The sequence below is a fragment of the Poecilia reticulata genome, chromosome 6 (genome assembly GCF_904066995.2).
Source record: "Poecilia reticulata chromosome 6, P_reticulata-male-v2, whole genome shotgun sequence".
Lineage (NCBI taxonomy): Eukaryota > Metazoa > Chordata > Actinopteri > Cyprinodontiformes > Poeciliidae > Poecilia > Poecilia reticulata.
The window spans coordinates 9517528-9541800 of NC_088835.1; the positions used below are offsets into that span (position 1 = coordinate 9517528).

A 24273-nucleotide genomic window follows, 5' to 3' on the forward strand; every position below is an offset into this window, starting at 1 on the left:
CATAAAACAAAACAGAACGTCCTGATAGGTTGACGTAGATTCTCAATTAAACAAGACATGTCGACTATGAGCGGACTTCTTCTCTGGATAATTCACCTCGCACTGAAAACAAATTTGTCAATGTTGATCGTGGGTTGGGAGTTCCCATCTAATAGTACAAACTATCACACTGATAGGACTGTTTGTTGAGTAGATATTTATTCTAAGCTAGGAATTCCCAATCCGTGACCAGAAGTGAAGAAGCCCATTGGATGATTGGTGAAATGTCTTTAAGACACACGAGAAGGCATAAAGTTTCCTTAAGGAGTTAGATACAGCTAGAGAGGTTTCTAAAAACACCCTACATCTAAAAGGTAATGTCAGTCATTGATATATTGATAAATGTTTGCTTTCTGTGGGAAAGGCTCAGACAATCTGACATAACATTTCTTTAGAGATTCAACCCAACATCCTGGAGATCCTCAAGACTAAGGTTTCATCCGTTCTCACTGTAAATTCATACAAGCCTAAGAAGTTACTAAAGTAACAAAGCTGAATATGAAGCATTTAAGCTTGAGACACTGCATCCTGCAGATGAATAATTAAATATTGTCCTTTAGAAGATTCTTGCCATCTGAAGGTGAGTGTTGTTGGGTAGGCCCAACAAGTTTATTAGACAATCGGTTTTGAAGTGATAAGTCAAAATGAGGAATGTATTTTTTACTCAACTTCCTTCATTTTGAATGTAAAATGTTACAATTGACCAAAGAAATTTTTGTTTAAAGCAGTCCCATCTAAACACAGAGGGAATCAAGCAAACCTTAGTGCTACTGCCTTAGCATTGTTTTTTTTTACATGCAAACATAGATTTGTGAGGCAAATTCGACATATCATCCTGGATCCCAGTTTCCTCTTATTTCACTTTGATCCATGTAGCCCTTTGTTTATAATTCTAACCCTAAACCTTCAATGTCATTTCCACCAAATGAGAAATGACTAAAATCAGTTTGGAGAGAAGAGAGTCTGTCATTTCTTTGGGTACTCGTATCGCTTGTGTTTCCGGGATCAGAAAAAAACATTACCTGATTCAAGAAAGAGAAAAGAGTAACTTGTTAGATTATAAATGGTGCTACAAACCTTTAAGTTCACTATGGCGATACTAGTTGTTCTGAAATCTACTTTGTTAGGCTCGTTGTGAAGATCACCGTTGATAGATCCGTGTTCTTTAGACACAACAGTTCACTGACTCACAGCTTATTGCCTTAGCACCTATAAAACACTTCCTTTCACTTATGGGGTTTCCACACTGTTCCAAAGAGACCATTGTTAAGACTTTAAACAGATGATCAAATATGATAGCTTGCCTCCTTTATCTATGTGTTCGCTCAGATTCCGGCTTCAGTGCTGTAAAAGTTATATGTCAGTAGAAACTGCTGTGAATTTATGGCGTCTGTATGTTTTAGTGTGACGCTGTAAAAACTCAGGGCAGATTCTCAGAGGTTAGTGCTGCATACGACAGACTATATTCTGGCTGACTGGATGGGGTTGGACAATCCCAAGGGCACCAATACACACACACACACACACACACACACACACACACACACACACACACACACACACACACACACACACACACACACACACACACACACACACACACACACACACACACGCACACACGCAGTCAGATGTAACCTCATTTAACACCTGCATTCCCACAGTAGTCAAAAGCGGCAGTCAAAACCCAACCCCCTCTCTTGACTCAATCTGAAAAGGGAGGAAAGGAGTAAAGTTTGTGTTGGAGGTGGGGCGGGGAGAGCGAAGCTAGTGATTTAAACTCCTCTCCCATGGCGGGGAATGAGCTGGAAGGGCCTGGAGAGGAGATGAGAATCCAGAGCAAGCTGGGGGTTGAGTGATGGAGAAACAGGGGAGGCAGAAAAAAAGGGAGCAGAGTAATCTAGCTGAGGCAGTGAATGAGCCAAGTGTGCCGATACTAAGGTGCTCTTAACACAAAGATTCACAAAGTTTCCACAATCTCGGTGTGAACAAAACTAGGTGAGCGAGAATGCACACAGCTACACACACCAAGTTGATCATGTTCTCGAGTGCCTCTCCTGCCCTCTTCTGTCCACGACGTTCTTCATCTTTCTTCCTGCTGCAACATCCCGCCGGGCGAAGCGGGCCATCAAATAGCAACACGCAATGACTAAATTGATCCCTTCATGACCTAATGATGAAGCCAACTGAGACAATCTTAGACATCAAGACAACGGATGCTCTGTCCAGCAGTGACTTGAAAGAATGACCTCTTGGTCATAGATGAACGGGTTTCAACATTTCAACTGCTGTGCGTCTTCTAGCCTGCTGAGCTTCTAAAGTTTGTGTTGGTTGGCTTCGCATGCACACGCTAAAGTTGTGAAACTTCATACCATCATAATTTTTGCTTCATTTCTCTTCACAAAGTTTACAACTTGATAGACCTAGCATGGAGACTAATCTGGCACAAAAAAACCTGCATGAATACAGAACAAGCGCTGAGGAAGCTGTGAGTAGGTAATCCCTCCTGACAGGGTAGTGACAGACAACGACAGAAACAAAGCTGACGTTGAGAGAGAGAGAGAGCGCCACAGGGGACAAAATGCGAGATAACAAGAATAAAAGTCAGCAAAAAGCATAGTTTAGTCAGAATGTCACAGCTTAAAAGCTCTTCGGTTGAAATCTGCTAAGAAGTTCAACATGAGGTCATCAGTGAGCAACATGGGAACAATGTACGGTACATTGCCTGGCCAAGAATCGTTCTTGTTACCTTCCTAAAATAATGACCTCATTTTTGGTCAAAAGTGATTTTGTCAAAAAAAGAAAAAAACAAAACAAATCACCACCTAATTTTTTGCCACAAGATGCTTTAGGTAAAAACAAACAAACAAACAAAAAAAACATGCCATTATTTTAGGAATGTGATGATTTATAACTGGATTTAACTGGACCTGGACTGGTCTTTGACAAAATAGCTGCGTCATACCACAGCCAGACATTTGCACCCCTCGCTACACTCCCTCTTGGAATCGATGAATCTCCTCTCGAGTCGTCTGTGTCCAGTACTCAGGTGCGCTCTCAAAAAGTGAAAGTGACATCGAAGCTACAAAGTTAGCATGGAGTAGCGGCGGTAAGTCCAGAGCACTGAGCACAAAGTGTGTCAAACAGAAACCATCCTGCAGGGTAAAGTGTGTAAATGGTGTGTTCTCAGTTTATCTGAGTTTCAGACATCGCTACTAAAGTCATCATATTGTTTCATCTGTTCTGTCTCTGCGATGCCTAAAACTACGGCAAAAAAAACAACAAAAACAAAAAAAAACATCATGTAGGCGTGTGAGTGTACACGTGTTGGGAGGTAAAGCAATGACTTTACCGTGAAATGACCCGACAGAGTATGTTCACGTTTGAATTATGTAACTGCAGTTTCATAATGTTGCGGTCATTCTGAGGAGGAACATCAGTGATGGTTCCTCTTACTGTTAGCGCTCTTACTCTGAGGTCAAAGCTGAGTTTTACTTATGAGGTAAACAAATAAGAAAGAGTAGTCACTATGTTTGTGGGGAAACAAAAATAAACACTCTTACCATCTGCTTAGTTGCCATCTTTCGACATACGAGTCAAGATTTCTACTCAGGGGTGATGCTTTAGCCATGTAACTTTTGAATAAGTGTTTATTGAGAATCATCTGTGCTTCTTAGATGTTATTTGGGATGAATCCTAACCAGATAGGTCCCTGTATTTAGGTAATTCATGCAAGTTGCTTTTGAAACTCAGGTGCACAGTTGAGTAGCAGAGCTTTCTGGCCCTACAAATTTAAGTGTTTTGAAATTTTATGACATGTACAAGAAAAAAGAACTAAATTCCATGAGGATTTTTAAAGTTTAGAGCATTATGCTATCAAACCAACCATTACCAAGCACATAATAACAGTGGCATATGTCAAGACATGCAGCAAGCTTGAATTGATTAAATTGATTCAATGTGTTCATTTTCATGTGAATTTTTGGCAACTAATGGCACTGAGAACATGGTAACCACCACATCTAATGGCATCATATCGTTTTGATGGCTTTGGTCTTGTTTTGGTCTTTTGTTTTGGGTGTAAATGAAGAGAAATAGCCCTAGTCAGCTTGGCTTTCTCCTTCATTCTTGTCCCTGTCTGAAGTTCACTGCAACCTTTTATCTCCTCTTCTTCTTATCAGGCCAGCTTTAGCTCGGAGTCTCTCAGCCTCCCTTATCCTTCTCAGTAACGGCGGAGACATACAGTATCACATCGAGACCTCCAGACTTTCATCTGTCTCTCATCCTATCGTTGTCTGCTCGTCTTTATCTCTCTTTGTCTCTGACCTGCCTTGGGAACGAGAGTTGGAGCATCATCACAACTGACCTTCTGGTATGATGGATGTGTTCTGGACACTGCTGTTGTATTTTTCTGCCATAAAAATCTATTAGATTTTTTTTTTCCCCTTGCATGTTAAACTTGCAATTTTCAGTGAAAAGCTGACATAAATGTTCTTTTTTCCACCATAGCAAGGATGAACTTGATTACAATGGGCAGAAATTCAGTAGATTGTGTGGAAATATCCCAGTAGAGATTCCTGTGTCTGTAGGTGATTTTCCATTAACCATAAAACTTGAAATTACAAAAAAATAAATATGCTTAATGGAAACACGGAAATAAAAAAAAAATTAAAAAAACTCACGCTCTTCGAGAAAAAAAACCCAAAAAACTTTTGCGCTAAGATGAGGTGGTTTTTCTACCACTACTAAATCTATCTACTACAACTGGTGAAAACGACGAGGAAGACAACAGGAAGTGGTAGGCGGGTGACGGTTTCTTTTTGTTTTATTCAGCCAATGCGCAGCTGGCTCCATCAAACGTGTTGGATCCTGAGCTCTTCCAATTCCTCCAAAGCGCTGCGTACGTGGCCACTTCCAAGTATAATGAGTGATAACACCTGAATGAGACGCTGATGTCTCCCTTGACGCCTGACAGACGATGAGTGCTGGCGCCATTGCTGACGTATGAAAGAACTTCATGCAACAGCTTACGTCCGTTACTGCTGTGACTTTTAATGGCTTATTGTGTGAACAAGCTTATTCATATGCGTCCTTAATTTCATTTCGTATTTAATGGAAACACTGCACATGCGAGTTTTGTCAACATTAGCAGAATATCAACAAATATTTGCACACATTTGTAATGGAAACGCAGGTGGTGCCGCTGGGCCGGAAGGGTCGAGAACATGTGTAGAAGTACAAAGAGGACAGAAAAGGGGCTACTCTGCTGTAACAAAGGTGCTTTAGTGCATCAGTCGTGAGTAATCACACCCAATAATAAATCCCCTCTTCCACAGGAGCCAATTGGAATAACTCAAACTTTTGTGCAGCAGTTGCTTTGCCACAGAAGATATGTGACTGCACAAACAGGAGTAACTTAACCCCTGGTGGAGGCCCTCTGCTCTCTGGCTCTTTATTTATGGCATGGGTAAATGATATCCCCATAAAGACACAACTTGGGTGACCTTGTTCTTAATAGCTACCGTTCAATACAACTGTAAATATCCGGCTCCCCCCCGAGCGCAACGTCCATTCACAAATTAAAGAACCGAACGGCAGCTCTCTGATTGCATGCGTTGCACCAAACTCGACGAGGCGAGCCTTGAGCTCTGTTTGGATCACAGAGTTAATTACCTACAACTGAAAGGTGTGCCGCTTTAATTGTACTTCAGGGAAACACAAAGCCCACAGATTTAGAAAAGCACACATTTCTATAAAATGATTAGTCATTTACCAAGAATAAAAGCCCACTATGGAATACAGATAAGCCTATTAAATATCCTGCAAAACACTCAGGGTATTTAAGCAAACAGAAACCTGGCCCGGACAGATCGAGTTGGGTGAACACGCATGACGTGATTTACCTTGGGTGCCATTAACCTCCACCGCTGCCTGAGGGATGTGTCTGGGCATGGATTATCACAGGACCAATATCTAAACCCTAAGATGCCCAATCAAATATTTACACAGTCATAAACACGCCTGCATTAGTAACAGTTAGCTCAAACCATAATAAAACTACGAGCTCGTCTGCTGTATCTCGACACCCTCACCCTTATAAAGTCTACAACGTTTTTTTCTTTGGTCTCAACGTAAAGGGAGTCAGTTCAACACAGAGAGGCCTGAGGTTTGGGAATAAGTCAATATTTTCTGCTGATGCATCAAGAAAAAGGTGAATCCAGCGGACTTTGGTCATCCTTTGACTTCTCTTTGACTACTAAGTTACATTATCTTTCCCCTGTCAAAACTGAAGGCCGAGACTTTTACTGCCACCGAAACATAAAAAAAACTCTTCACTGACATAACATAGCTAAGGTTATTTGTGCATGCAGAGCAAACTTTTAGACATGACAAGGTTTGTCACTATGAAAGGTGACAGTTTCAAAACAACATTTCTTTTAGATAAAGTTACATACCCCAGCTTTAACTAGCAGTTGTCTTTTAACATGTGTTTGTGTAATCAGGCACCTTTCTGCAGATGTTTTTCACCTTTTACTTGTCAAACACATTTACACGTACGTAGGCGTCAATCGTCGTTTCTTTCAAAAAATTTGCCCAGAGGTTTGTGGTTGATCATAGTTTATATCGTTTTTCTAAAAAAAAAAAAAGAAAAGATTGCAAGGACGCCATTTGGACTTCAACAAGGATTAACCTTGAAGGGCCGGGTGCTGTGCGTAAACAAACCTGATATCCAGCTCTTACAAAAACAGTCGTGTGTAAGAGCACACACACGCACATGCGCGCACACACACACACACACGCACACACACACACTACCCATTACGAGTTCCCCAGGTACCAGCTTGGTTTAACAGTGGTGACATTTGCACTTGAGGCCCCGGGGGTAATTTAAACATGTTGGCATTGTTCACAGCTCTTTTATTGTTTCACGCAGTAGACTGAGATTGAGTAACACTTAAAAGTAAGGTGGCACCAGAGCCTTTTAGCACTGTGTAATAGCAAGAATGTGGGTCCCAATAAAACACAGACTCCGGTTCCCTGAACTATACGCTGACCCTCGCGTAACCCGTTTAAGCACGCTTACGCCTCGGCGTTGATAATGAACTGGTTGATGAAGTAGTATATTAGTGGCGAGATCCAGCTAAAAGTGGCTCGGGCATTTGGCCAAGACGGTAAAATATATGACCTGAAATATCTCACAGGGCCCTGTGAAAGTTGAGCAATTAAAATGAAAACGTAGCAGGGGCATTTACAGCCAAAGAGCTGGCGCTGTAAGAATTAGAGAGATGCCAGCAGAAACTAGAAGTGGGACTGATGACAAGAGACAGTGGCAAGGAGCTGGATGATTTAGATACTGCGAGTGAGACTACAGGCCTGTAATCCTGCAGGCAGAGAACAGACAGGCACAGGGGAAATAAGAAGGGCACCCTCGAGGAACAGCAGACCAGCAGCCACAGAAGAAAAAGAGAGTATAGCATAGCAGGCCAACGAACCGAGAGAGAGAGAGAAAAAAAGTGATAGAGACAGACAAAAAAACACGAAAGAAGAAAAGCTAAGATCGAGGGATGGAAAGCGAGCAGCCAGACATGCAGGCAGACTGTCCGTCTCTGGTTTGTGGGAATGCGGTAAAGACACAGTAGTAGGCAGGGTCCCGGCTCTGAAATTAGAGAGTGGCGCTAAGAGAGGGGAGCCAGAGCCAAAGGCCGTCTGGGAGCTGCCAGGGGCTGCATCCCCAGCACACTGCCGAAACGTGATTTACTGCTGGGCTCCACTACAAACAGCGCCCTGCTTGTGGGCGCGCTATCTAGCTCGTAGAGGCCCGCCACGGCCCCGTTCTGCTTGCTATCTGGTTCGCAGAGCTCCAACGGCACCACATCAACGGTGGGAAGTGTCGATGTGAGGAAGACCGAGTTTGGCCAAAAATAGTGCCTTAAGGGAACCGCGGAGGGGATTGTGGCATTGGTATGTTTATGTTGCGACATTAAAAAGATCAAATACAAACACTAGGTGTCCGTCGGGCTGTAAATCACACAACACAGAGACGAAAATCATTTTTACAGCTGTGGAAATATGTCAATATGGGTTAAATATGTCAATATGTTTATGTGGAAGCTGCCGTGGTTATAAGTCTTTTGGACTTCTGCAAAAGACTTGCAGAAGTCCAAGCAACATTTACACTCGCACATGAAAATGGCTGCAAACAGACATGCAATTGTACAACTGGATTGTAAGTCAATGACAAAACACTTGGAATTTTCCAGCAGCCATTGTACAGCGCATACAGCGGGGAAACAAGCTGACCAAACCTGCTGGAGCTCCGCTGGGGTTGCTAGGAGATGGGTTGGGCTTAACTGTGGTTGCTAGGTAACGACACAGTGCCCGTTGAATAAGTCATAACAATCGGGGGGTTTTTGAAATGCCCCCCAAAATATGAACTCGTTGTCAAAAATTGAGCTGGGTGGTTTTTTAAGCACTGAGTGTTTTTTTGTTGTTTTTTTTTAAAAGCAGTTGAGACAAAAATGGAGGCATAAAAATGTGCAATATGTAATTTTTGCATAATAGGTATCATTTAAGTTGATACCAATTGTGAAAACAACATGTGTCTGTAACCCTGATCCCATGATGACTCAGTAATGTATAGGAATGTTTCAAGACTGTATTTATTTATTTATTTTATTTTTTGTTTTTTGGAGATGCTACATTCCAAAACATGATGAGGATTCATTTCCAGTTAAGTGATTAGGATAAAAAACTAAAACTAAAATATGCAAATCTTAAGTAACATTTCAGTTTTTCTATCTTTACACTTTTACACCAAAATTTCACAATGATACAGAAGCATGTGCTGCTTGTGTTAACGGTGTTTAGCCCTTGCAAAGAGATCACTATTGCAAAAAAGAAAGAAAAAAAAAAAGAAATAAACTTAATCAGCAAATGAGAACACAACCAGCTGCATGCTGGGTAACTGTGTCATTCAGCTTCGCCCCGAGCCAGGCACAGAAATCCAGAGAGTTGTTTTCCCAACTACGAGTAAGAATATCGCCAAACCAGCCAAAGCATGGATAATCTGTGTTCCAGGATTTCTCTTTGTGAATGTGTGCATGTGTGTGCTTCCTTTGCCAAGTTTCCTCTCTTTGTTTAGACCAGTCTGGTCAGTCCAGCTCCCTGCTGAGCTTCTATTGGCCAAACACACATATATCAAAACACTGGAAAACAACAGAAAGGATTCTCTCAGGGACGAGGAGTGCTGGGAAGAGGAGTAAATGGGAGTTCAGGAAAGAACAAACAAGTGTCCAGACACAAAAGCAAGCACAGGGAACGGCAGGTGATGACATAATGATGACTGTAGGAACAGCTATAATTCAAAGCAGGGATGCCATTGGGCAAATCACCAAATTGGTAGTTTTCCTGTCAATTCTTGTCTTTTGCCAGTTGTTTTGAGAACACACACACAAAAAATATAATTAGCTTCATTTGTCAAGCAGTGACTCTTAAACAGCTACTTTTCTGACTTCCTATCTCAGGCAGCTGTGCTGAGGTGCTAATGCTAGGTTGTTTGTAAACAGGAAGTGACAAGGTTGTGGTAAATTTCAGACTTTATAAGTCAAGCTGAGTTTTAATGCTTTAAATATATTACACATGTCATTACACATGTCATTTGTGATTTTTGGAGCTGGTAAAGAAGTCGATGGTTATTACACGCAAGTTACCAAACCTTAATGCCTTTAAACCACATAATCAGAGAGCTTTACAACTGTGATTAATTACATATCCTTGTACTGAAAGAAAACTCCAGTACATATAAACTCTACCGTGACATGGAAGCTGGCAGATTGATTTCGGTTCAACTGCAATAAACTGGTTTCACGACCAGAATCTTTTTTTTTTCTTTTTTTTTAACAGATTATATCCAGGGCTGAATGTCAAGTGATTAATCACTTCCAATGTGGCTTTGGTCACCTGAATCATGGGCCATGTAATGCTGTCACAGCCTAACAAAACATGAAAACCTGAGGCAGAACTGCAACACAAAGAAGTCATTTCTCAAAAACATGAAAAAAAACAAACTGATGTCACAGATGGTTTCGCTCCAATCTGATTGAGCTCGGGTTATTTTTCAAAGATGCATGGGTTAATATTTCAGCCTCTAGATATGCAACACGGGTGACTTGCAGGAGTCGCTTGGACTTCTGCATGTCTTTTGCAGAAGTCCAAAAGACTTATAACCACGGCAGCTTCCACATAAACCAGGGGGTCAAACTCATTTCATTGTTTCATTCAATCAGGGTCATGAATGTCCTCAAAGTGCCGGCAGCAAGAGAATGAATTAACTGCTGTCCTGAAAGTTTTCTTCATGCGTCTCTCTAAAGTTTAGGCGGCCACATGCAAAGTTATGGACAGGCCAGATTTGGCTCCCGGGCCTCCAGATTGACACGTGCAACAAAAACAGATTAAAAATACACACTTTTGCTTTAAGTATGCTGAATATTTTCTTTGTAGTAGTTCCACTCCCCTCTCACTCTCTTAATTGAATCCAGCTACAGAAAACAAAATTGTGCAATTTTAAACCTGCCTACGTTTTTGGTAGGAATATTCTGGCTGTTTTTTTTATTCCAGTGTGTCAATTATTTCATTCACTTTATGAAGAATGAACTTTATGGACGTATTAAAAATTAGTTGTTTATTTGCGCTGATCTTGCTGCAGCTAGCATCTAAACGCAAATTGAAAACATAACTTATGTTTAGACATTAAATCCCGACGCATGCTCCTAAACAGATTTCAAGGACAAAATCACACATTAGTTCATTTTACACCAGAAATGAGGAGCAGCCGGTCGGGCAGGTTAATGTTTGTGTGTGACGCCGTTGCTGCTCTTAATATATTTATGCAAGCCTGGACATCCAGTTGTAAATCTTTATGCGTTCTTACGTTTAAATGCGTGTGTGTGCGTGTGTGTGCCTGGCTGTTTACAACACCAGACTCTTGTCTCGAAAGCTCTGCGCTGGCGCTACATCGGACCAGTCTAAACACACACACACACGCAGGCACAGGCGTGCTCACACATACACACTGCCCCCCTCGGAGCCATGCTTTCAGAGACGAGGGGCCCTAAACGCCTTACAGACTCCTAACAAACACAACTCTCAATGTCGGCCCGCAAGTATTCGCAGTATTTGGCCTTGCTGTAATTTACAACATACTTACCTAATTGAGATGCTATTAAGGTCAGAGCGCGGATTGTTCTGTGTCTGCCTCATGGCTAATTCACATGATATAAGCGTGACATACGCAGTGCAGCATAATTGTCCTAATATAGCAGAGTGGAGTTAACCACATAGTGAGAGTGATCTATGGTCAGCGCAGTGTACTTAGAGAAACATAAATAATGACTGATGTCTTGAGCGGAGACGTGCCTGCGCCGGCCTGCAGGGCACGTTGCTGAGTGTTTCTGCTGAAAGCTGCTGACGGTGTCACACACACACACACACACACACACACACACACACACACACACACACACACACACACACACACACACACATGTATAGGATCTTGATGAGGTAATCACGAAAACAAATACTGCATTGAATATACATGACTGAATTTTGTCCGGATTTGTTTTTTTTGGACATCGTTTTTACACACACTTTTCAAATTTAGTGTCTTTCTAATGACTTAGTTACCGTCTGTCAGTCTCTCGGTTCATAATTGTCAAGAAGCATTGTCAAAACAAAAGAAAATAATGGCTCTAAAACAAAAGGTTTGAGTTATAGCTGTTAAAAAAATCTGATTTTGATCTGTGTACTAATCTTGAAACATAATTGAAGGTCAAATTCATAAATAATATTAATCTCTGTAATGAAAATGTTCCCCTTGTGGTAAAATATTTAAAAGTCCACAATGTTTGATCTTTGCTATACTTTGTCCCAGCTAAATTAATCTTAACATCAAACATAATTTACACTTCAAACATTGAAAAAAAAAAAAGTTGAGTGTTTGTGGCATTGAAAATATTATCTGACCATTTATTTCTATTTGTGAGCTTATTTGTCCCTGAAAACCTTCGATGTTTCTTACAGTTTCCAGTGTTAAGGGCTCAGTTTCAGTTTCAGGGGGCAAACGGTGAAAGAGGACAATTTGTTAAAGGCCAGATTAGTAAGCAAAGAAACATGTTCTGCACTATATAACCCGTAGTATTTGTAATATTGTCTGGGACGTTGTCAATTGGAATCTGCTGTGATTAGTTCATATGGATATGTTTGAGTTAATGCTGTTTGTGTTGTTGTTTTGATGTTCTTCTACTTTGTTTGCTGTTATTTGCCTCAGCAACGGCAAAACTGTGACACGTTGGCATGTAAATGTGCTTTTCTATCTTCCAGCTGCAGCTGGCTGTGCAGCATCATCGGCGCTAGCTCGTACATCGAAGAGCAGAGGTTTAATTTTAGCTGTGCCATTTTTTTTATTCCTGTGCTCCTCTATAACAATCTTTCTTGTCATCACCTCCGCTCACCAAAAAAATAATCCTCTGTGCTGGGAATTTATTTATTTATTTTTTCAAATTTTCGTTGAGTTGTTATATCTGCGCAAGAGGGGGAGCAGCGCCCCCGACCGATAATAACAGATACAAATTTTAGTTAATACAGGTTTTAGCAGATTTCAACAGTTTGAACTGGACCACAACCACAAAAAAGAAGAAAAAAAAAGTGAATTATCGCTAAATATGTTCACATTTTACAACTTGAACTTGGTGTTTGACCCAAGTGGCAGACTGATTTCGCCCCCCGGGCAAATAAAATTGCCTCCCTCTTCCCTGACAGGCGGCGCTGATGCCCAGGCCGCACCGGCCACTGTTTGAGCTCGTCACTGGGGTATTTTTCATCGAGTGCGCCTGACAGAAAGATAAGACGCTGTCGCGGGGCGTCATCCATCTTTGTTTCCAAGTTACTCTCGGAGAATTCAATCTCAAGAGTGTGGGGTTAGACACACTGGTGATTAATCAACTGCGTGCTCATGTGGGTGCGAGTGTGTGTGTGCGCAGATCTTCATGGGCCTTTGTCTGCGAGCGATAAATCAATGTCCAAGCCCGTACAGGACGCAGAATGCCTTAACCCCTATCAGCCCGTACATGATGAATTCATCTAGAATTGTCTGGCGGACAATACTTTGACAGCATAGTTACGCTATCTGACTCAACTGGAGCGGTGGGACGATGGCGAACCTGCAGGGTTATGAAGCAGAGGGAGCGGAGAGAGAGTATTTATCCTGAAGGAGGGAGGGGAAAACAAAAAAAGAAAAAAAGAAGAAAAAAGCTGGCAGCTGACCAGGAATGAGACAGGCATGGGAACACGACTTGTGTGCACAGAGACGTCAGCTCACAGTTTATGAATAATTCCTCGGACCTCTAGGAGAAATCCTATTCAAAAGCGAATCAACTGTGACACTAAGGTTTTTTTTTTTTTTTTAGCCCGGTGAGTGATTAGATTTACGTCTACGGGCAACTCGCGGAAGACGGTGTAGCTAAGAAAAGTGCAGAGCCATTTAAAGAATGCGCAGTCACAAAACGACAAAAGTGTCCCCCCCTGCGGGAGATTCTGGTGCAAACAGTGAGGGATAAAAGATGAAGATTAATGACATAACACGACTCTGCTTTCATTATGTCACTGTAGTTGTAATCAAATCGCTTTTAAATGAATTTAACTTCCGTATAATTTATCACCCCGTTTAGTTCATGCGATTTATCTTTTGATCGTTGTTGTTTTGACTGTTTGAAAAAGTGCTGCATCTGAAGGCCGGGATTTTTAAACAAACAGGATTTTAAGAGTAAAGCAAACCTGGTTCACAAGACGACGCTTCAGTTCTCCGACTGACGCGAAACGATGTTTGAAACTTTACGCCTTTTCAACAAAGGTACGCCGCTGGATGTAAATATTATTAACCTTTCTGTGTGTCTGATTCACAATTTGTCAGTAGTGGAAAAATGTTTTTGAGGAAAGGGATGATGTTTTGAAGTCAGGTGGGTTACCATCAATGTTTAGGTCAATTACGAGAAAAAAGTAGCTTTAGAAAGAGAAAAGCTTGCATAATTTATTTTCTGGTAATGCTAAGACTTCATTCTGGTATTATTTTGACTGTCTTATTGTGACATTATGACGTAAAAAAAAATGTAATTCTTAGCCTGACCCTCATGTTTTGTCAGACTGAATTCAAAGTCTAAATATGTAGAAGCTGTAAAAAACGCACCTGTCAAGTAAGACAGTGGACTTCGGGTGAAACCATTGAAACAAGATGAGCGTTGGTGGATTAAAAAATATATATTAAAAAATCCAGATTTTACAAAAATGTAATCTTCAAAAACCAAAGTTAAATAATGAGAACAGTCTTTGTGTTTCCTGTAGAATTACATTGATGAATAAATGGCTTAATGACTTCCAGTTGTTTCAAAAAATGTATGTAGCTTACCCTCTGAAGCACCGTTACAAAGACACAATGGTCATTAAAATTAAAAGCATTTCCTTTCAAAATTATTCACAAATGCAACAGCCTCTCGCATCAATTCACTACTGACTTCCTTCTCACAAAATGCTAATTTCAATCTTTAGAGACGTGTAAGTAGTGTATTTAAACATTTCTGACATTCTGCCAACAAGAAATACTATTAATTTGAGCAATAAATCAAATGTTACTCCTTTGTTCGAGTAGAATGATGAGATCCCACAGGGTGTGGCTAGTCAGTCCTGCTGAACCGAGATTTCACTAGCTAAAAAAACTTGAAGTTTCAAGACTGGCCTGTTAACAACATGCTGGTTTTGTCCACTTCTTCTAGAACGTAGATGGAAACATGGGTCAATTGGTTCGTACACCTGCTGCCCAAAGGGGAAAAGGAAGTCCCTCCCCCCCCCTTGTCTGTGCAACAGGTGTGTCCCCCCATAGGACCATCAAAACAAGAAACCCACATGAGCAGAAACGAAAGACGGGCAATGGGTGGGCACTCCAGAGGAAAACAGTAATTATGAAGGATTTATGGCTGACACAGATTCTTGCAGCTGTTTTAGAGTTACACCTTGTGAAAGCTGGTTGTGGCATCAAAACAAATGAAGCTCTGATTAGAAGTAAAGTCTGCTAAAAAAAAAAAAAGAGAAGATTTTCTTAAATTGACCCCTGTGTTTTGAAATTATACTGGCTTCATGTCCGGATCGAAGGCGAGGCTGAAGGAGGCGCAGCGTCTAAACACAGGTTTGTGTTCCCAATCGGGAGACGGTGATTACAACACGACGGCCAACGCCAGTGGGCCGTGGCACAGTCTGCGGGAGGTCTTCAGGGCTTTCCATGTACATCGGTTCAAGATCATTACTCCCCTCTCCAAAACAAAGACGTCTGAGAATGGCTGACGCTTGCAAACAGCCGTGGTAATGGGCGCATAGCGACGGTAAGGTAAATACCCAGGAAAGTGAGGGAAATCCTGAGCTGGCCGACTTGAATGGCTGCAGAATGCATTGTTCTATTGTATAGGAATTGTTTTCGCCTCAGAATAACCTCATATTGAGGTGAGCCTTACGTCCAAAACAACAGAACCACGAGAGAAAACAGAATAAGCAGCAACGCAGCAGACTTGGAATAAAAATAGGAAATCAAATCAGTCAGCATACAGGTGAAATGTCCGTCTTATGGAGTCACAGAAGTTCATATAACTCGCTCCCTCAGACTCGAAAACATTAAGCTTTCACTTACTGTAACGATTAAATAAATAAGTAAAACGTGTTAAGAATGCACTCAAATACAGGATCGAATGAACATCGAATGTTTTACCTTTTTTATTGCTTTGACAAATTAATCGTGAACAATCAAATTTGGCCTATTTGACAAAAAATATATATAGAAAAAAACCTTTGATGTTAAAGTGAAAACTGATTTTTACAAACATAAGGAAACTTCAATAAAAAACATGTGACATAAAATACATGACTGCATGGATATTCACTGCATTTAAAGTGACTGACCTAATTCAACAAAGGTCCAGCCAATTGGTGCTACTAGTCTCACAGTGAGTGGGATGGAGGTCACCTGAGTGCAGTGGCTGTGTCCTAAGTGACTGTAACATAGAGTTAATCACTGGTTAATCAGTATTCCTGCTTATCATTAAAGCATGAAAACAAAAGAACAAGAGGAAATCAGAGAAAATGTTACTGAAAAGTCGTGGGATGTTTTCATGTTGCATATTGTTATTTAATTGTCATTATTTTCTAGAAATCCGTTTTTCACTTTGACATTAAGACATTTGTTTTGTTGTAAAAGCAATAAAAAGGTACAGAGCTCATAAAACCATACCGGTTTGGCTGGAGGAGGACCAACGGCCAGCTTCTAAAGTACGCACACAGATGCACACTGTAAAGCTGTAACTGTTAAAATTATAGTCTTGACAGTATTTTTTTCAGCACTCAATATAACCGTCTGATGTTTTATCAAACGGTCGACATGCAATCTAAACGTAAGGTTGTCTTCCAGCCAAATCCCCTAATATTTCTAGGGAAATGTTCACTCAAGATATTATTGTCAACCAAATATTGCTTCAAATGAGTATTTATATTTACTTCAGGTTTTAGAATCCGGAAAAAAAAAAATAATCAGAAAGTTGGGATACAGGCAGATTTAACTTAAATCCGAGTTTAAAGGCTCTACAACAACAGGAGGTCAATTAGCCTGGAGAGTCGGATAAAAAGAAAGGAAAGTTCGTCCTTTTGTTCCAATTAGTAAAACTCCTCAATAGTAATAAAAAAAAAAGCTAAAACATTGTTGTTTCAGTCATACTTTATGTATACATAAAGTCACTCCTTCTGTGTTGCGACGTAGTTTCATAAACGCTGATGCATGGTGTACTCAAGAGCAACTCGAAGCCCCAATGTTGATATCTGATATCCAAAACAAGGCTGGGCTGGCAAACACCAACTTCCTCCTTTATTAATGGGCGGTTAATATCTTTTGCTTAGACTACTTGCTACAATCCAGACAAGATCTAATCTTCTGGCGCTGGATGAAGTCCAGGACATTCTCTGTGCTGCTTCCTGAGTTCCTCTCATCCACTATCAGGCCCACTAGAGAAGTCTTACTTTATCAACCCACGTATTCCCTCCACCTCGGTTGGTATTCTAAAGCATCGTCCACTTAACAGGTCGTCTCACGCAGCGTTGACATCACAATTCACTCTCTTCCTGTAAAAGCAGCTGCTGTGTTTTTCGGTTATGCCTCGCTGCAAGAACTCCTCACTCTTTAGCTGCGATCTGGTCATCTATGTAGCAAAATTAAGCATTTAACTCTTACAAGAGCAGAACGGGTGGACCAGTGTGACAAAATAAGTTAAGAGAAATAACAATGAGTGACAAACGCAGGTAATGTCCGGACAAAAACACTCCGCCGCGTTCACTCGTCCGACAGCATCGACAAGACGGCAAAATCAAATCAGTTCTGCTGTCAGACGCACGACTCTGAACACCCAGAGTAATCTGATCAGTCTCGCTTAAAGTCAAAACACACACACACTGTGGCATGCCTACCTTATCTTCCATTCTGATCATGCGTGCTCCAATGGTTGGGTACTCTTTATCTTCTCCCTTTCCTAGTGAATTGGCAGAGAAGGGGGGAAAAAAAACATTCAGAAAACACTTGATAGCATAACTAACGTTACTTGATGACAAATCCCAAGATAAACCTTGGCATTTATCCATAAGAGATGAAAACAGATGTGGAGACAGAAAGCATTTGCCACTGAACATATCATTTGTTTTTATGGAGCTCGGACGGCTCCAAGCTGTAATTACCATCTTCCATTGGCACCAGTGAATGACATGTAAGGGCATGAGAAATGAGAAGGAGGACAGCAGGAGGAAGTACGTTAAAAAATTGATTGCTTACACGGACTGTAACTGAATAGGATGTACGGCTCGTTATTTCTTAAAAAGTTAGGAACTGTAGAAATCAATGAATGACATTCACTCATACAGACGAGATATTTTCGCCTCCCTGTTTTATCAGTTACTCTGACCGGAAAGGTTTTGCATGTTCCCTTCTCTGCTTCTATCTCCATTTTCCACGTCGATGCTCAATAAGCCCCCAGTATGAGCGCGTCATTGGGGTCCGCCATGTTCCTTGCAACGCTGCTGCAAGATTGAATATGTCAGATAAATATGTTAGATCAATTATAGCTAATATTCTTTTTCATTTGTTGCTATAATTTCACATTTACAAACACATCTTTTCGAATCTTGGAGTTTTGGTTTTAGAAATACAGCCGAACTGGTAACACTTCATTTGTTCATAAGGTTGACGTAACACCAGCCATGAAGATAAAATCGTCTATGAATGTCTGTGACTGTTGTCATGAAGTGTCATTCGGTAAATAACAATACTTTTAATGCATTAAAACTTGTATTAAAAGTAAATTAAAATTGTCGACTTTGCATTAAAAGTGTCATTATTTACCAAAAAACACTACATGACAACAGTCAAACATTCATAAAGACTCCTTCATGTTCATCACAGTGTCATGTCAGTCTTATGCACATCCCACCAAATAAAGTGATCCCAAAACAATTAATGACGTTTTATGATCTGAAATAAATCAGTAGTGAATCCCAGTCTCTCTCTCTTCAACAGAAACAGACCATTTAAAATAGTCAACGACAAAAATAACTATAACTATACTATAAAATAAATATACTGTACACCTCTGTCTTTCACAAGACAGATAAATATGCTGCTACAGGTGGATACGGGTTCATAACACTCTGATAAACTAATATCATTCTTTGGAGATTTAATCTTCAGGATGGCAGCAGTCAGCTGCGGTTTTAGCCCCTTCCAGATTAGCTGTTAGCTACTCATTTGTTTAGCTAATTTGGATTTATACAAAACAAGAGTTCGGCCTCACAGGTAACATGTTAACCTCACTTTAAAGAGAGATAGTTCCGAACTTTGTAATTTTCGTTAACTTCATTAGCATCGCATGTTTGGTAATATTAACACTTTTCGTGTTGGAACAAGAAGCTGCCGTTTCACCTTTAGCTTCGCTCCTGTTCAGTTTAGGCTTTGCTTTTCCTCTGGTCAGCAGCGACGTCAGTCGACAAAGAAGCTCCAGTAGCAGTCTATGCAACCGACGGGACCGCTGAGACAGTTTGAAAGTAACGTAACAAACGAGTGTTTGCAAGTCGTCTGACAGGAATTTACGCAAAGGTGCCAATAAATGGCGGCACACGGCCCAACGAGCCGCGGCGAACAAATCCAAGCGCTTATAAACACAAAAACACACATCCAAACAGAGCCGTGAGCGCAAACATTACGGTCCTGTCATTCTCCTGTATTTAGTCTGCTGGTGCTTGAGCATGTGTGAGTTATAAACACAGAGGTGGAGCGAGGAGTGATGGTTGTCTGTCAGATCCGGCCCGTTTCCTTGCTGTTTACCTGGCAAAAACATTCCCGGCTTCCCGAGGGTGCCATCCAGCCTGACGGAGAGCAGATAAAGACAGAGAAAAGTTAAAAACAGATACAGAAGAGATTAATTTGGCCGGACAGCTTGTTATGGTAACTGTTAAACAAGGAAGAAACACAAGACAAAACTGATTCATCTTTACACGAAAGTACAGTAATGAAGCGCAGTGGAAATCCTCCCCACACTACAGGGGAGATCTGAAACTAGAAGTGAGTAAATAACATATTATTTAACAGCTTTTTCATTTGCGTTGATCCAAAACAAACTTGCTTCACTGTTTTGTTTAAGCTAATTATTTTTAATAATAGGCGATTGCGGTGCAACCAGTGGTAGCTTTTTATGTACGTTTTAGAGTCGGTTGGGCACTTAATGTAAAACATCAAAATTATTATTTTGAACTCAAAGCATCAACAATCTTCTGCCTTATTTATCATTGCTTCCTATTTGAAACTTTACATTTTTGGGGTCACTAACAAAGATTGTTAGTGACATTGTCGTTTATCAAAACATTAAAAAAACAACAAAATGTGCCAAAAACTATGAACACATATTCAGTAAAATTTAAAAAATTCTTACTACTCATGTTATTGTTTCTTTTATATCTTATCTGTGTTGTTTTCCAAATGTATTTTGGGGTTTTTTTTGTCTTAAATTGATGTTATTCCATCTATTATTACACTGAAAGATCTTTCATCTTACAAATAAGTGTGGAAAAAAATGAAACATGAATTGGTGTTTATTAATTCAGCTATGGTTAAAAAAACCCCATAAGAAATAACATTGCCATAATTATTGACCTCAAACCACACTAAGCATTTTTTGATCGTTCACTTTAAAGCTGCAGTAAGTAGCTTTTATTTTAAAAACTGTTTTTTTGGGGTTTTTTTTTTTTTTTACATATCTGTTAAAATTTCACGATGTGGTGACAGTATGAGACAATTAATCTGTGAAAATATAGAGCTTCTCCTTCTCCTCCCAGTTCTCCCAGTGCTATCTGTAGGAATACACCACTCAGTCAGAAACAACCAATCAGAGTCGGGAGGAGGGTCTTGGGCTCGTCTATCATGCTTGTGTACATGTTTTCCAAAATTTCCTCTGTAGAGAAATAATGATGATTTTGATTATTGCATTTGACAAGATATAATGTTTATTGCTTGTTTCATAATTGCAAAACACTTTGACCTGCCTTGTTGATGAAATGTGCTGTAAAAATAAACTTGACTAAGTTCCCATAGCAACCATTTTTTGAAATGTTTTTTCTTTTACATTTTCATCATGAGTGCCAATATTGTGATGCTCGCTATAAAGAAACATTACGTCTTTCTTCCCAAAAATGAGAACTTAACCGTTCCTATTGGATATATTTACGAGAGCGACAGCAAGCTGCACTCACAACATATATTTTTTAATCATTTACATGACTTTAAATTTTTTTTTTTTACTATAAAATATCACGGAAACTTGCTGAAAATCCATGCAAAGATTTACGGGGCATCAGAATAAGAAACAGGACAAAACAAAGTCGAGGCGTCCACCTTCTCTGCAGCTCCTTGATGCGAACCATCATGTTAAGGTGACCCTGGGAATACTGCTCGATCACGTCTCGCACATCATAGGGCTTCCGAGCTTGCTGCGAATCCACACGCGCACACACACGCATACACACACACACAAGAAAAACACACGCGCACACGGTGGGACACAAAGCCATTGTCAATCACAACCTCTTGTTGCTCGGTCCCCTGAAAACATCCCCAACCCCCGTGGGTGCAAAGAGTTCATTGTGAGCTCAATGTGTGTTTTGTGTGAGTGTGAGCATGCATGCGTGTGCATACGTATGTTTGTGTGCGCACAGAGAGGCGCATGGTCATGTAGAGAGCAATCGTGTTAAGGTCCTTTCACAGCTTTGTGTGGTGTGACGTTGACACAGGGGGTATCAGAAAGAACTTGGTGAACCCTTAGGGTATCCCTGCTAGACACACTACAGTCTGTACAGCTGAGATCACTTAGCCCGTAATTGGGAACATGCAGAACACCTGAAAAAAAAATAAATTTAAATGACACAAGAGAAACTGTGATAGGGAACTTTTACTACAGATAAATATGTTTAATAGCACATGTTACTGCAGCTTTTCCTTAAAGATTTGACAAACAAAACATGCAGGCTTCACAACTATAGGGCCATGTACTGCTGTAGTGTTATAGGTTCCAACGATAAATGCATTATATGCCTTTAAAAACAGACAGGCACATTTTTTCACAAATTAGAACTTTACGCTGAATTACTGAACCCTACAAGAGACAAAACTGAAAAAAAGACACACTTCTACGATATCTCTGGAAAGGTCTACAAGATCCCAGAGTTACTATAGCAAGTTCCAGCGAAATTTGTGCAGGTTAATTTTGTGAGATCAACTTAAAGTTTTTACAAAATTCCAAGTTACTTCAGCAAGTCCCAGCAGACTTTGAGAGAGCCTACTGCAAGACTCCAAGTTTCTTCAGGAAATTCAAAGCAAGGTATTTGTGATCCTGCAAAGGTTTTGCAAGAGTCCCAAGTCTCTTTAGCAAGTTCCAGTGAATGTTTGCTTTTGTGAGATCCTGTATAAGTTGTACTAAAGTCCAAGATGCATTTGCAAGATACTATGGAGGGTTTGCTAGACCAGTGAAGGTTCTGGAAAGTCTGAGATACTTTTACAAGGTAGAGCACAAATTCAGCAAAATCTCAGGTTACTTTTGCAACTGTCCCCCAATTTTCTGCAAAGGTTTTTAAGAGACATTTTGCGAGACCCTTTAGTGAATTCTGCAAAGGATTAGGAAAACCCAGAGTGACTTTTGTGAAATTCAGGAAAATGTTTTACGATCTCACACAAATGTTTTTGCTTCTTTTATTTATTTTTTTTGCAAGAGTATCTAGCTGGAGACTATTTGGAAATCCAACACTGTAAATACTGTAAGTACCTCCCCTACAGGAAGTGGAAAGGTTAGAGAATATCCTGTAGTTTCCTGTTATCTTAACCCCATTGGTGTCAAAATTACAAACATTTTAACTAAAATATTGGAAATTGGAGATGATTTATGTAATTTGTAAGTTAACTACTGATTTACAAATGATGATTTTATATAATACAGTTAATTAGACATTTATATCATATTGAGATTTTTGTGCATGGACATCAGAAGAGTGGCATCACTGAATAGTTTTCATAAAGTGACAATCACATTTTTCAGAAGAAGATTCTCTGTTCTCACAAGAAAAAAACTTTTACTGAATCTTTTTTTCTTTTTTTAAATTATTTCTCAAACGTCTCTAGTGGGGCTCAGTATTTGGACACGAACACACTCCTCTTCCTCTGCGTGCATAACACACTGCTTCCACTCAGAATCTGACCTTCTCATCTGCCATTCCTCTAACTCCCGTCTCCCCCTCTCAGGATTTCTTTTTCATATTACCTGAAATTTCCTCCTGGCCACGAAGTACTGCATTCTGCGCAGGACTTTCACAGCAGACCTCTGGGCATGGGATAACCTGGGATGAAAAAACGAGACGGAATAAGGTTACAAAACAAGAGACTGTCGCTCAGTAAGAGCTCCGGCGTAAAATTAAGATGAAACATAAATGCACACTTGAATTCGACTTGTTGCGTTTTAAGCGCCTGCAGGTATTGCATGAACTGTGCAACGACGAGACGCATTAAATGTGGGTCTAACGCGTGATAAAGCGGCATAAGGATGAAAATGCTGCATGCACTGCAGCTGCCGCCTCCTCATCCAGCTCATTGAACCTGACCTTCAGGTCACGGCATTAAATCTGCAACCTTATGCAGAGTGAAAGAGAAGCAAAACAGATTCCATCTATACCGCAAAGAGTCCAAAAAACATAAGTCCCTCAGGTCAGAGCCGCACATCTGTGTCAACACGAAAGACAGGCCAATGCTGGGGTTCTGTGGAACACTGAAATTAAAACTAGTGGATGTAAACAACACACACACACACACACACGCAGTCAAACTTTCATGCCACGATGGCTTCCTTGCATGCAACTCAGTTTGTTTTCTCAACAGAGGGCCGTTTGGCTTACTTGTACTGAATCATTTGGATGTGCAATAAGCCGCGTGCTGAACAGAAGGGAAAAAAGTAAAAATGTGACGTAAAAGACTGTAAAGCACATCAGGTGTTACGAAAGCTGCACACAGCTTCATAAAGGGACGAGTTCCAGTTTGATTTTCCCTGAAACTCAAATATAAAATCTCCTTCAGATCAGTCAGAACCGATGAGCAGTGACATCTGTCTGTCATGACATCCGGTCATGACAGACAACAACGCTCTTCAGTGTCGACACCATTAATGAGAGAAGATTTTAAAGTTAGCGAGTCAAGATGGCTCATTTACATTGTGACAGGAAAGAAGCGGTGTTGCCAGTTTTGAGATGATGTTGCTGCAGTTAGTGGCAACAAAATCCTCCTACAATCACTCCTCAATCAAAAATGCACAGCTACCTTTGTTGCTGTTCTGAAAGACTTTTGGAGACGCTGCTGTGAAAGTGTTGCCACTGTAACAAGTTTTACTGGGTGATGAATTTTCCAAGAAATCACCGCGTTAATACTGTCGTTTTGTGACCGTTTTCGAGTAACGTAGTGGCGTAATAACTCACGTTCGCCCTCTCAAAGACTAAGTGAGCTTTCATCCTGAACAGAAAACTCCACACTGGAACTGGAAATAATTTTGAGGTTTTAAACCGTGTCATGGAACATGC

General features: G+C 40.5%; 1 protein-coding gene across 2 annotated transcripts in view; it reads right to left on the reverse strand.

Annotated features, from left to right (window-relative positions):
* Positions 1-24273, reverse strand: part of kcnq1.2 (potassium voltage-gated channel, KQT-like subfamily, member 1.2) — a 206465-nt gene that overhangs the window by 53598 nt on the left and 128594 nt on the right. For both annotated transcript variants that reach the window (XM_081607835.1, XM_081607836.1), the window contains 4 exons: positions 22971-23046; positions 21056-21150; positions 19493-19533; positions 17590-17651 (listed from right to left, as the gene is read on the reverse strand). In XM_081607835.1, the coding sequence (XP_081463961.1) occupies positions 17590-17651; positions 19493-19533; positions 21056-21150; positions 22971-23046 (274 nt within the window). The remainder of the gene's footprint in view (positions 1-17589; positions 17652-19492; positions 19534-21055; positions 21151-22970; positions 23047-24273) is intronic.